Genomic DNA, 14,294 nt, shown 5'->3' on the forward strand with positions numbered 1-14,294 from the left:
ATATATTGTACCCATAATTCTTAAGTAGCATCATAATTTCTTACGCCACCAGCCTATTCCGACCACTAACGAGCATATACAAAAGCTTTGAGAGCAAACACATGATTTTAATATTTGTTGAAGTGAGTGTATGATAGACAAAATTGTTTAAAATGAAATATCCTATAGAAAAAATATGAAAAGGTACCACAAATTACTACGATTTTGGTCCCTTCTTTCTCTCCAAACGTAAATGAAATTAGCTTTCATGGCTCCTAACGTCTTTTTAAAAAAATATAATAAAATAAACTTACCTCTTATGGATGCCGTTCTTGTGCAGTTGTAGAGGATTGCGAGTTCTCCAAAGGCTTTTCCTGGACCCATTCGACCCAACACTTTGTTCTCTTTGATCACTTCAAATTCGCCCTCCGCTGACACAAACAAATGTGACCCTGAAATAGATTTAAAAAAGAAAATAGACGGTCAGTATTGTGCTAAATATTATATTGTGATATATATATATATATATATATATATATATATATATATATATATATATATATATATATATATATATATATATATATATGTGTGTGTGTGTGTGTGTGTGTGTGTGTACAACATAAATTTCAAAATAAATGCCTTGCTAAAAAAAGAAAAAAATCAATTGTCAACATACTTGTATGATGTTTACGGCTTACACTCCTTTTTAGGGTAGAACGTTTAGTTACATAAACATAGTTAAAATAATTATTTTTCACTTAGAAACACTATGGATATTTGAATACGTAATATATTATTTATCTTACTTTATTAGGTATATCTCAGCTTTTTCAAGAATGTATGTCTGATCCTTTATACCGCATGTATTCAAATATAACACATGTAGTGTTATTTTTTTATTATTAAGAATATGCATTAATATCATGTGACGTTATAATACCAGCGATAATCAAGTCAAACTCCGTTATTACTGCAGCTAGGTATCTTTTAATATTTTAACTGGCTAATTGTGGAAAGCAGATCAACATCATTGCTTATTTCTAACTTTCTACATCAAACCTCATTATACAGGGTGATTTTTTTTAAAGCTAATGGATTTCATTAGTTTATAGAATCTCTAACTGAAGTCCGATTTTCACACGATTTGTGGAAAATATTTAGGGAAGAATGAGGGATTTATAGGATTAAGTTTAATGTTTTATATTCATCCCGAGTAATATAAGCAACGCCCGAGCAAAAAAAGCACATAACAATCAGTGTACATACACGTTGATGCGGTGTGGTAATTTTGAGTTTTCTTCGGAGATGACAACCTTGTCAAAATCAACAATCAGAAAACTAGTTCGTATCTCTGTGAGTGTAGCCATTAATACTTAATTTTTCAATTTTTCCACTTTAAAAGTTTCAGTATATTTCAATTGTAAGGTACACTGAAGGATATCTGCTGTTTTTCTTGAAGTGTTGCCTATACTACCCGAGATGACTTTGGATACAATATGTCAAATTGTTAAATCTTTTTAACGTTAGTAATACTTAATACACTGACATTACGCACGTGGACGTAGTGCCTATTTCACAGCTTTACTGCTAATAAGAAAAATAGTTTATTTTGTGATTCTACTATAATTATTAATTCTCAATTGATTGATATGGAATTTAACGTCTCTTTCCAGCACAAATTGCTTCACGATCCAGAGTCAGTACCAAAACCATTGTTCCACAGGGACTCGAACCACAATTATGTGTGCCAAACACATACACGTACACGTTGCTCATTTGGTTACAAGGTGTAATTATTATTATTATTTTTATTATTATTAATAATAATAATACATTGCTGTATTCAGGAGGTATTAATGAAATACCTACAATGTTGTGAATACTTTTAAATAACGGGTAATAAGAACCTGTTACTGAAGAAGAGATACTAAATTCTGCTTAACGACAAATTATGTGAACGTAAACAGAAATTTATTTATCTTTCGAAGAACGTACACCAAAACTGTTGTTTGCTACTGAGTATATTCTCTTCATTATATTATCGTTGTTGTAAATGGTATCGATACGGGAAGAATAAGAAAGTGATATTGTAAAAAAATATTTTCTCATATACACATGTAACATAACAGTCCATATCCTTTAAATTTACGAGATATTGGAAAAGCATATGATGTCATGTGTACAAGGTACAGACACAATTCAGTAAATAAAATTATATACTTTAATACGGTGGCTCAGTGGTGTAACATACACTTCTTTTTTAAAAACAATTATCAGTCTCAGTCCAAGTGTTTAAATATCTTAAATGATTTTTAAAAATCAGCTAATTAACGTTATCTGTGTAATTTTCTATTCCTTACAATGTATTATTTAGTTAAAGACTTCATATTTGCAAGATATTTTCTGTTGACAGTCGACAAACCGCGAGATAAATTCCATGAATGAAGTTCCAGTTTGTCTCCTAAAACACCGTCTGACTCAACTTGTGATGTGTATACACCACTTGTGTTGAGTGTTTATGAGATCAAACGTCGTTCAAATGTGTTCAATATGAACTCTCGTTTTCATATGAATATAGTTACGTACGTACCAAATTGTTTCGTTAACAATTCTGTATATAGATCTCTCTCTCTCTATCTTGTGGACAAACATACAAATGTATGTTATTTGCTTGAATTAGATTTACTGAACTTACCAATATAATGTAGCATTTTATTGTTAAGGGGAATTTAACTCTCGGAACTATATTGCCAAAAATAAAATTGTCCTTGGACATTTTTCTAGAAAATACTTCTTTTGGTTACTATTTAATATTCAAAAGTATTCTCAAGTATTTTATCAATGAACAAACAAAAATAACTGGAATGTACGAATGTACAGTATCGTAGATGTATCTGGAATCTTAACAGTGGTCTGTCCTAACAATGTTCAAAATATACCTAAACTTCTGATGTACACTGAGTATACGGATAGAAACGACTTGTAAATGTGCAAATGGTAATGTGCATATTGTCCTGAGACTGTTTAAAAGTCGTTTCTTTGCCAACATATTCATCATTAGACACATCAGAAATTCAAGTACACGTTGAACGAACTTTGAATAGTTCCTATTAACCACTGTTAGAAGGGATTCTAGACATTATTTGTTCACTTATAGAATACGTCAGGGCATTTTTGGACATATTAGACAATGATCAAACGTAGTTACTAACGATGTCAAATCATATTCAAACACTGATTTATTTTTTACGTTACACGGTGGCTCAGTGGTAGTATGTTCACCTCTGGTGTATGGGGTCTCTGGTTCGATCCCAGTTCGCGCCAAGTGTACGTTATGGTGGACAAACACCATGTGCGTGGGTTTTCTCGGGGTTCTCCCGTTTCCTCTCACTTTCTTCACTCCACCATTTCATTCATTTCTCATCATCACCGTCTCTTCTAGCCTAGCCGGCATAACATAAAACTTAAAGCTTTTATTTAACTTTTTTATGTTAATGTGACTGGTTCAAAAACTAGGTAGAAATATTAGCAAAAATTACTATATAACCAATAATACGTGTAATCATGATTTATTTATGAGATTCCTAACAACAGAAAATCTAGAAATCACTATATATTGAACAAAACTTGTGACGATATAACTGATTAAATGGAAAACACTGACAAATATGATAAGGGAGAATTTACTTCTAACAGCTTTTCATTCGTATACTATAATCAAATTTCACATTGCACAGCATTTTGTAAAACCTAACTTACGAGAGAACTTCTGAGAATATATTCTTTGTGATTAGTAATGTCTTAGGAAACTATGGGAGACTGATGAACACTCTTAGCTCCTTCACCAGATTCTTTACACAGATTCTTTCACTGTGATATTTCTTTCTCAACTTGTGTTATAAATTTCAAGTATTGTGCCACGATTGTCTCATTATATCAGATAGCAGATAAGACACAACTATTTTCTTTCTATGTTGCATTTGTCATATTTCAAATAATCCTTTAATAGTTTCTTAGTACCTTTCTTCATGATATATAAATTTCAACCATCATATCAACAAGAATGCAAACTAATGGCGAGGAATTATAGAAATTAAACATGTTAACCACAACGAGAAGTTTACACGACCTTCATGATCAAATGGCTTTACGAAAAGACGGAAAAAATAAGATAGTAATGAATAAAACATCATTAAAAGGATTAGAAGTCGATGCAGTTAATATACATTAAGATCATCGATTTTACATCCAAAACTCGATAAGGAAATCGATTCTTAATACAATAAATTACAAATTTACTATGTCACATGAGGCTTTCATCAAGATAGTTTTTTTAAAGAAGTGTTCATAGGTCTGATAATGTATATATATATATATATATATATATATATATATATATATATATATATATATATATATATATATATATATATATATATATATATATATATGAAAAGTGTTTATGGCCGATGATAAATTGGAGCTCTTAAATCCACTCCTGTTCCCTCTTAAATACCCACTGTCAGCTCATGCTGATGAATTGAGTGATCTGTCTGATATTGCAATCGTTTGCCTGTGCTCACCATGACTGCATAGGTAGAAAGCTTCCTCAATGCGAAACGCACTCTCTTATGTTCAATGCTCAGTGCTAGGACACTTCACACATTTATAAACCGTTTTTCTCGTACATTCATTGGAAATATCAGAAGCTCGGGTATATTTTGAACATACTTATGAAAGTATATATTAACCACTGTTAAGGTGCATTCTAGACATTTTTCTATTCACTAATAAAACCTTTCGAGACATTTTCGGACATATTAAAGACCAAAAATAGTTTATAAAACATGATTTATTTATTTATTTATTGCGATGAAAGGTAGATTGAATTCGGATTTGTGTTTTATTCTCACAATTTAAGTTTGACATAACTGGTTGTAGAAATCTTTAAGAAAGTCCGTTATGATTATTTATGCGAATATTTTCACGATTGTAATTATGAAAGACGAAGTAAACTAACTATGGATAAAGAAATGGTTGAGGAAGTGGATATTAGTAATAAAAGACAATAAATATATTAATATTGTATATTAAAATATGGAATATATATACAAATAACATGTTAAAAGATAATGTTACATATCAGGCTAAATGACATTAAAAGGGTTAATCAATAGGTATTCAAAATTTGTTTAATTCACAGTATATAGTTATTGTCAAAATAAGATAACTTTCCATGGATTGTCTTTATATCGACAACATTCCACAAATATTTTTACACTCTGTTTCAATAGTCTTAAGCAAACCTTATATTAAAGCGAGATTGAGAAACCTAGCAGAAAGAGATATCAAATAATTAAATGGCTAATAAATACATTTTCAAATTTAAAAAAATAAATAAAATATAACATGGTTTTACGAATTATTTTCTAATACATAGTAAAAATAAACTACAAGAAATTCTATATTGCACAGACAACTTCTTTTCTTTTCTAAAAATAAGCTACATATTTTAGTTAAGTGATCTAATGAGTGTTCTAAAGAGATAGAGTACAACTACAATAGAAATACCCACTTGTCAATTGTTTGAGTAACATAATAATGTTTTAGTTTCTTTTGACGTAAAACATGTGGTTTAAATGTTTGCTTATATTTGACAATTCCTAAAAACCGTGCTTACCAAAATTTAAATTTCACTAAATGCTTTAAGAGAACGATTTTCTTATGTAGTTGAGAAATCGGTAGTTGAGTGATGTATTGTACAAGCAACAGACGGGAAATATTTAAAGATCAGGTATAAGCGAAAGTGGCTTAGCAAAACTTCTAAACCATAAACAGGAATGAACGGAATTCCTTGGTTCGACGAGAAGGGGATAACAGGTTCTCAGAAATCATCTTACATCGGCTTTTCTAGTATTTCGTAACCCTATGTGAAGTAGAATGTAAATTTATATAGCTAAAGACAATTTTGTAGATAGATAAAATCGTAATCAATACTATAGAAACGTAATATGTTAAGTAAGAATACCTCAATATGCTTTCCAAATAGATACAAAGTTGCTTTTAAAAAGATTTTAAGCATTTATGGTATAAACTATAGGAAACTATAATTATAGTAGATAGTAAAAGATAGAAAGCTACAATTACATTAGATAACATATGATAGCGTAGTACAATTAGATATCAATTCTTGGATTTTCGTGATTAAACATAAGAATTCTACAAAATTCTCAATGAGCACTTACGAAGAACTCGTATCTCATCAACCTAAATTACAAAACTATTGGCCCTAAAACTACTACTAAGGTAACTATAATTACAATTTGGACGATGTATACAGAAAATCTTATACGGATCATTTCCACAAGCACCACATGAATTAGTATATAGGCCTGGGACTTTTTAATGAAGTAATATATCAATGTTTTATGTATTAGTGGTGTCCAAGGTGTGTAGATTTATAATATTTGCAGGGAGTCCATAAAGTCCTACAGGAAAGTAAAACTCTATAACTTGGAAACCGTTACATTTAAGTGTATAAATTTTTGAGGTTGGAAGAAGAGAAGTTTAGAGTTTTGTTCTGGCCACAATGCTCGATGACGTTTGCGATGGTAATCACGTGACTTAAGATGGCGTCTATTAAAGAAAAGGCACAATGTGTTTTGTGGGTTGCGGAATTAAAATCTTGCGTTTCAGTGCGGAGAACGTTCCAAACAACGTATGAGAAAACACCCCCAGCAGAAACAAATATCAAGAGGTGGTACGAGAAGTTCAAAGAAACGGGAAGTGTGTCAGATTTACCACGCAGTGGAAGGCCAGGAACGAGTGACGATGTGATTCACACGTTGTAGGACAGCGTAGCCAGGAGTCCAATGAAATCGCTTAAACGTAGATCATTGGAACTGGGAATACGGAAGTCAACGTTACACAAGATCGTACGCAAGAATTTGAAGGTACGGCCCTATAAGTTAAAATTTGTGCTCTAGCTGATAGAGGAAGATTGTAACATGAGAATGGAATTCTGAGTCAATGCTTACCCGCTTACAAGAAGATGGTGACCTTCTGTCTCGATTTCTGTTTTCAGATGAAGCCACATTTCATGTGTCGGGAAAAGTGAACAGGCACAACGGCTGAATTTGGGGGGTGGAAAATCCACGTGAATTCATGAAGCACAAGCGGGGTAGTCCCAAAGTCAATGTGTGGTGTGCTGTTTCAATGGACCACATTATCGGCCCTTTTTTCTTTGAGGAAGAGACGGTAGATGGTAACAATTATCTGAACATGCTACAGACATTACTTTTGCCAGAACTTACTACGTAGGTTAGGCATCCTTAATGAGGTCCACATGCCACCGCCGTACTATATCCTTCAAGTTCGACAGTTTCTTGAAGAATTTAAGGAGAGATGGATTGGCCGAAGTGGACCCACACCTTGGCCTGCAAGATCACCAGATCTGTCGCCTTGTGATTACTGGCTGTGGGGACACGTGAAGACCTAGGTGTATTCGCAGAAGCCAGCTAATCTGCACAATCTCAAGAACAAAATAACTGATGTGATTTTGAACATTCCAGACGAGCACCGCCAACACGCAATTCTTGGTTCCCCCAAAAGACTGCAAAAGTGTTTGGACGTGAATGGTGCACAATTGGAGGTTTGGCGATGAACCTTTCTGTAAGTACACCAAAAAGTAGTTGTTAATATATTACGTACTTCCCAAGTTATAGAGTTTTACTTTCCTGCAGGACTTTATGGACTCCCTGTATAATTAAGTCTGAAAGAGTTAGTAAGGTTAATCCCCATAGATAAACAGAACAAGATTAAATTGGCCAATTCCGGTTGTGTAACACAAATGGCTTAACGAAAAAAAAAACTACGAAATAGTGAAATGGAGAAAATTGTTTAAGAAGCAATGAGGAGGTGTTGAAAATTAAAGGTGAGAGGTCAACCGTGAAAGTAATTTTAAGAAGGAAGTAAACTAATTAGGACATTATTTAAACTAAAATTATGGGACATGATAGAAGATGTTGTAGAAGAAAAACAGGATAATTGGTGAAACAGTTGTTGTTCCTCAACAGTACGTTCCTACAGCATCGAGGAAAGGTTATTCTGGGAATGATAACTAATTGAATCTTCTCAACATGAAGCAATTTCCCCTTCCTTTTTTTAAAAAAAGAAAAAAAAAAGAGTCCAGAAAAAAAGGGTCAGATAAATTCCAGAATTTTCAATGTTTTGTTGTGTACATCAAAAGAAGTGTCAGATGTGACGATTATTCTTCTCACTCTGACATTTTCTTTTAAAAGCTAAAGAAGATTACTTTACCAGTAGATGGATGAATATTAATTAACTAGACCTATGTATCGTTCCACACAATTTATCATTGTTTATTTCATACTTCATTTTAAAGCTCTTGTTGATGTTTAACGACAGGCTTGTGACAATTTTAGAAATTTAATACTTGGACGGCTTCATTTTCAACACGAAATAGAAGTTTAATATCTGCAATGGATCATTAATATTATAAATCGTCCACAACTAAAGCCATAACTTATGAATATTATTTATCCCCTTTAGACAGGAATCTCAGTATTGTGCAATTATCTCGGCTATTTCATCCATTCTGAATACCGTATGAGGTTTTGTGAGGACAAAATCAGAAATCATTCGTGATAGTTTCTATCAAGATACCAATTATCGTAGCCTTAGGTAACTAATTCCGAAGTAGTGTCTGTATACTTATTTCAGTCATTGATGGATCTTATTGCACTATGAACTTATAGCTACAAAATAATAATAATTAGTATTATAATAATTGAACAATCTGCAGCTATCTTTTATTTCGCAGCTATCTCGCCTCATCCTTTATTTTCATCATCTATAACCTATACGAGTATGATATAATTTAACACTATATATCCTTCCATATTTCTAGTGTTTCAGTTCTGTACGATAGTACATTAACTGCATTTTTCTCGTTAATTTCTTGCCAAATGTTAAGGATCGCAAAGATCCTTAAGATCTTAGAAATTATTCTAATATAATAACAAGTAAGGAACTTCTCTGAGACCGTCACCCAATCCCTTAAATCCTCTGTTTATACTGTACTCTTCCCTACGAGAAGGCGTAACTTTCTAAAAGCGCTAGACATCAATAGCTAGCAATACACAAACTAATAACAACAACGATTTACATAGATCACAGCCTGTTTTTTTGGTCTGCTTGTAAGTTTGATTTGCCGAGCTAGCAAATTAAAACTTCTTGCTTTTTACATTTGAAGCTATTTGAGCGTCATGTAGAGTACAGTTCACATGGTAGTATCTACGAATGCATGCTTATCTACAATTACATATGAATGTTACAGTAAAGAGGGAATCTTGGTTTCATTTAAAAACTGGAATAAATCATGTGGTGGTAAAAAAAGGGTCATACACAGAAATAATTATGATTCAAAAGTAACTACCATCTACGTATATTTAGTTGTAATTAGTACCAACACCATAGTTGATAATATAAACAATATATCAGAGTTTTTTCTTAGTAATTAATGCTTTGAAATACTGTGTTAATTTCATATTCTTGGAAGCAAATATTAGGGATTAAAGTTAACTTTTATCTATTTTGTAAGAAAGGAAACAACTAAGATCCTGACAAATCCATTCGAAGAATATTTGTTAAAATTATATGTTACCCACCACAACAATAATGTTGAATTTTTTGATGCCGTATTGTGAAACTGTTTCGAATTAACATCAGGAAAGTTAGTGGTAGTAGTACTAGTAGAAACATTTGCTCCAACTGCATTATTATTAACAGTTGAAGCAGCAGTGTATTCTTCAACTGTGATGTTGGTCATACTTCTGACTTACCTACAACAAGAATAGTAAAAATGAATTATACTAAAGTAGGTAGATATATCAAGATATAATACAGTATTCTTAATTGTATCTTGTAGACTCTGGATATATTCTTTAGTTCTCAATTGAATACCAGAAATACTAACCAAAATTATTGACCATAAGTATAAATTAATGATAAAAAATATATTATTCCAATACTTATTGTGCTTTTGTATGCTAGATTGGTTCACTAATTCATTTATAATTAACATTTTGGATTCATTTGTCCATAATACTTATAATATAATAATTACAATACTAGAACTAATGTAGAAAATTTTATACAAATTAAGATTGTTTTAAAATCGTTCAATTTTCCCTACTTTTTAAACATAATTCTTAAATTTAAATATAATATATGGTTATAGTGTTTAAATCACTTTGAGTGAGAATTTCGAATACAGTAGATTTCTCCTCGCACCCTGATCATAATAATACACACTTTTTTATTTGTTTAAAAATCAGATGATTATTTTTACACGAAATTCCGACCAATGACTTATTACAATGGAGATTTGTTCTAACTGATTTAAAGGTATATATTCAGAAACAAAAGGTTAGGTGAGAATACTTTGCTACCTGACGGATATATTATAAATAGTTTGAAGGTAGTGTACACACAGAATTTCATTATTTGAAACATTATAGTAGTGTCAGAATGTTAGAGAACAAAATTAACAGAGGATATTTTGAAAATTAATGGAGGATAGTAGTTTTAGTTAAGTAGTTCTTGCGTCAAAAGATCGTATTTGAGAATTCCTTAAAATGGTATAAGGAAATGTATACTACTTTCATATTGACTCAATAGTTTCTTTTAATAATGCTTGTTCTCTATGCTCTAACTCATACCAGTCTAACTATTTTTATAAAAATAATCTATGATTTTTCTCTGTTTTGGAATTTTCGTATTTGTATTCTTTCTTTTTAGAAAATTTACATTTAAAAGTATTTTTAAAAAAGAAATTGTAACAAGAACTATTATTAATCACTCTTATACAAATAAAGTATGGATAAAACTCCTAAAATAATTAGGATTTACATGTATTACGTTGTATTACATAAAGTTTAATAGAGTTTGCAAAGTATTACATTTCTTCTTCATAAATATATACTCTAAGGAAAAGATACACCTTCCAAGTTGCAGACGTGACGGCTTATCTGAAACAAGAAAAAATGAAAGAAGAAAGAAAGAAAAACAACGAATAAATATGCAGACACAAGTTGAAAAACCCTATCTTTCGTAGTTTTGAATAGTCGAAGGTACAAGCAGTCGCGTTACTTCAATGAGTAACGTTTCATGACTAACTAATCTCGTAGGATGCGATTCCCACATAGCAAATTTTTCATGTAGTGTTATTAACCCATAGTGGCATAATTACCATTTAAAAAGTGAGTTGTCAGCGCTAAACCCTGTATAAATGAGTGTATCAGCCCAAAGTGCTTGTGCTCGTTACAAATCTTGTTCATTGTTAGGAATTTATATTTTCCCTTCATTGATTTGTTTGTTTTTATGATATATTCTTTGTTTCATTGATATATTTCCAGTGTTAAATATGCATCATGTCTAAAATTTCTAGCGTTTTCTGAAATCAAGTTGCACCATTCTGTCTACGTATATTGTTTACAAGAATGTTCATTCATATATGAGGTATAATTACGTATATCGATGACAAAAAAATACTTATGTTTTACAAATAATTTTCTAATGGCTTACCAGTATGACCGATCTCTATCTTAACTTCATGGTCTCTGAATTGACGATATCTCTCCTTATTTATATATCGAAATGAAAAGTAAATATCAAATTACCACACAATATATTATTATTGCTGATACTTCTATGAAAACGACGCTAAACTTTAACAATTAATCAATTTCTTCAATCCTTTACTGTAACTAATAATTGATGTAATTAATACATTCATTGCTTTATTTGATGTAATTATGTATATGGGCGAAATTTGGCGGCCGAAACCTCACGGTCTAAAATCACACAAGCAAAGATCTCGCGGAGCCAAAATCTTACCGTCCAAAATTCGCGTGGCCAAAATTGACATAATCTCGTCGCCCAAAATCTTGCAGGGCAAGAACCTCGCCGCCTAAAACCTTGCGAACTAAAATTTCATCAGCAAGAATCTTGTGTGGCCAAAAGCTCGCTGCCTAAAATTTTGTTTGGCCAAATCCTCGCGAGACGAAAATTCGTCTAACCAAAATCTCGCAGGACAATATCTATCCATAACAATTTACTCAATGAGTTTCTGGGGTCAAAATAACAATAGGAAGAAAAAGGAAAAAAAAAGACTTAAGCAACACGCGACCCAAAAATGCTTACTTTAGACTCTAGAAGCGTAAAAATTTGACGGGTCAAAATGAATGGATATATAACTCTAAAATAACCTCGAATGAAGAGAAATTTTAACCATCAAATCTACTTTCGTCCGTCATTTGTTTTTTTTTTCCCTGAAAAATTAAGGACACTATGTACTGTACAAGTTCAACCGAAATCATCCGATCAGGACTAAAGTTAACATGGTGGTAGAAGTTGACCTGCTATATGAGTATGCAATATTATGTAGTGTAGGTTTATGATTTCCGAATTGTGGGTGGTCAAATTTTGCGACATGTATTCCAAAATGAAAACTCATCCGATTGGAATCAAATTTGGCACGGTGGGTAGACTTTGATCTCCGAGTTATGCACAAACGAATTTTAAATTACTGAGCATAGCAAAAACATAATAAATGCCTTTTAAATAGCAATCAAAGGCCAGTCTTGGGCAGAACAAATAAAAATCTATGTGTATTTTACTTGTAATGTAATTATCTATATGTTATGTTTCAAATTTATAGAATAGCTATATATAAAACACAATACCGAAGAAGTCGTTGTGGCGAGGTTTTGTACTGACAAGACTCTTTCCTAGGTAAGATTATGACCCGTGAGGTTCTGGTCACGCGAGATTTCGGTCAGGCGAGATTCCGATCAGGCGAGGTTTTGGGTGGCGAGATTTTGGCCAGGCGAGATTTTAGACTGCGAGGTTCTGGCCACAATATTTCGGTCGTGATGTTTTGTACCCAAACCGATGTAATTAATATAGACTATGTTTACTGTAACTGACATTTTAAAAAGAGATAATTAAAGAAAAAGTGTTCATATATTTAATTATAAGAAAACAAAGACTATTTGTGTGCTTGAATAAATAAAAGAATGAGTTTTTGGACGCTAAAAGTTGAAGAGCCTTATTCTAAGATTATACCTGACTAAATTTTATAAAAGAAATGGCCCCCGAAACTCTTCAAAAGGGTGTATTGTCGCAACCATGAGAATTATTTGATATTTTGACTTGAAATAATGACCTTAAAAAGCCAACAAGTTTCACATTAAAGTTATCAGAATTTTTAGAAATAAAATTTTACATACTCTATCTTATCAAACCTAATTAATATAGATTTTGTTTTACTATTCCTAAGGTTAACGATTTAAAAAATATGTTATTAACTTTGTATTTTAGGGGGGAAAATAGCAATAATGATGTGACCTACTTGACGCTTTGGCCTTACAAATCTATAAAAATATATAAACATCGCTTATAAAATCATGAATATCAAAAATTGTTATGTTGCTCGTAATATAATAATTAAAATAAAAGGCATTAAAAACAAATAATAAAGAAACAATAACAATAAGAAATGATATGAAATACAGTGAGCTGATCATTACGGGACTGTATACCTACGTTTGGGCTACTTTGTATATAAATGTTTGTCAATCACCCTCTTTGCTCTCTGACAACGTTACAGTGCTCTAACTCCAGACTCTAATTGCTAAATTCTACTGAAAACAGTCAGAGCTGTGGCGTGGATATATCGCATGTGTTTACTCATAAGCTACTCAATCCAGCCTTAAATTGTTAAAAGTGGTGCCTATAATTTAATTAGCGTTTGGCCTAAATACCTACTAGTGAGTTCTGAACACAAAATACTCGCTATAAAAAAAAAGATTCTAGCTATATAGAATTAGTAGGGTAACAAGGTAAACAGACGAAAAGAACCATCTCTCATTTGAGACAAAATGATCTGTATTCAAGATCAGGTAAAACATAGATTAAGAAAAGGGGGGCCGCGGTGGGTCAGTGGTAGAGCGTTCACCTCTGGTGCTTGGGGTCCCGGGTTCGATCCCAGCCCCCGCCAAGTGAACTTTGTGATGGACAAACACCGTGTGCGTGGGTTTCCTCGGGGTTCTCCCGTTTCCTCCCACTTTCTTCATTCCACCATTTCATTCATTTGCTCATCATCACTGTCTCCTTTAGCCTAACCGGCATAACCGTGGGACGTAAAAAAATCATAGATTAAGAAAAGTTATCTACCCCGAATTCTACGACATTTAGTAGACAGAGTAGATATTACTCCAACAGTCGGG

The 14,294-nt window shown here is 32.2% G+C and overlaps 1 protein-coding gene across 2 annotated transcripts in view; it reads right to left on the minus strand.

Annotated features, from left to right (window-relative positions):
• Nucleotides 1-14,294, minus strand: part of LOC145693919 (cGMP-dependent protein kinase, isozyme 1-like) — a 912,022-nt gene that overhangs the window by 88,996 nt on the left and 808,732 nt on the right. For both annotated transcript variants that reach the window (XM_081770087.1, XM_081770079.1), the window contains exon 6: nt 294-431. In XM_081770087.1, coding sequence (XP_081626213.1) covers nt 294-431 — 138 coding nt within the window. The remainder of the gene's footprint in view (nt 1-293; nt 432-14,294) is intronic.

Source organism: Thermobia domestica, chromosome 1, assembly GCF_964235325.1.
Source record: "Thermobia domestica chromosome 1, izTheDome1.hap1.1, whole genome shotgun sequence".
Classification (NCBI taxonomy): Eukaryota; Metazoa; Arthropoda; class Insecta; order Zygentoma; family Lepismatidae; genus Thermobia; species Thermobia domestica.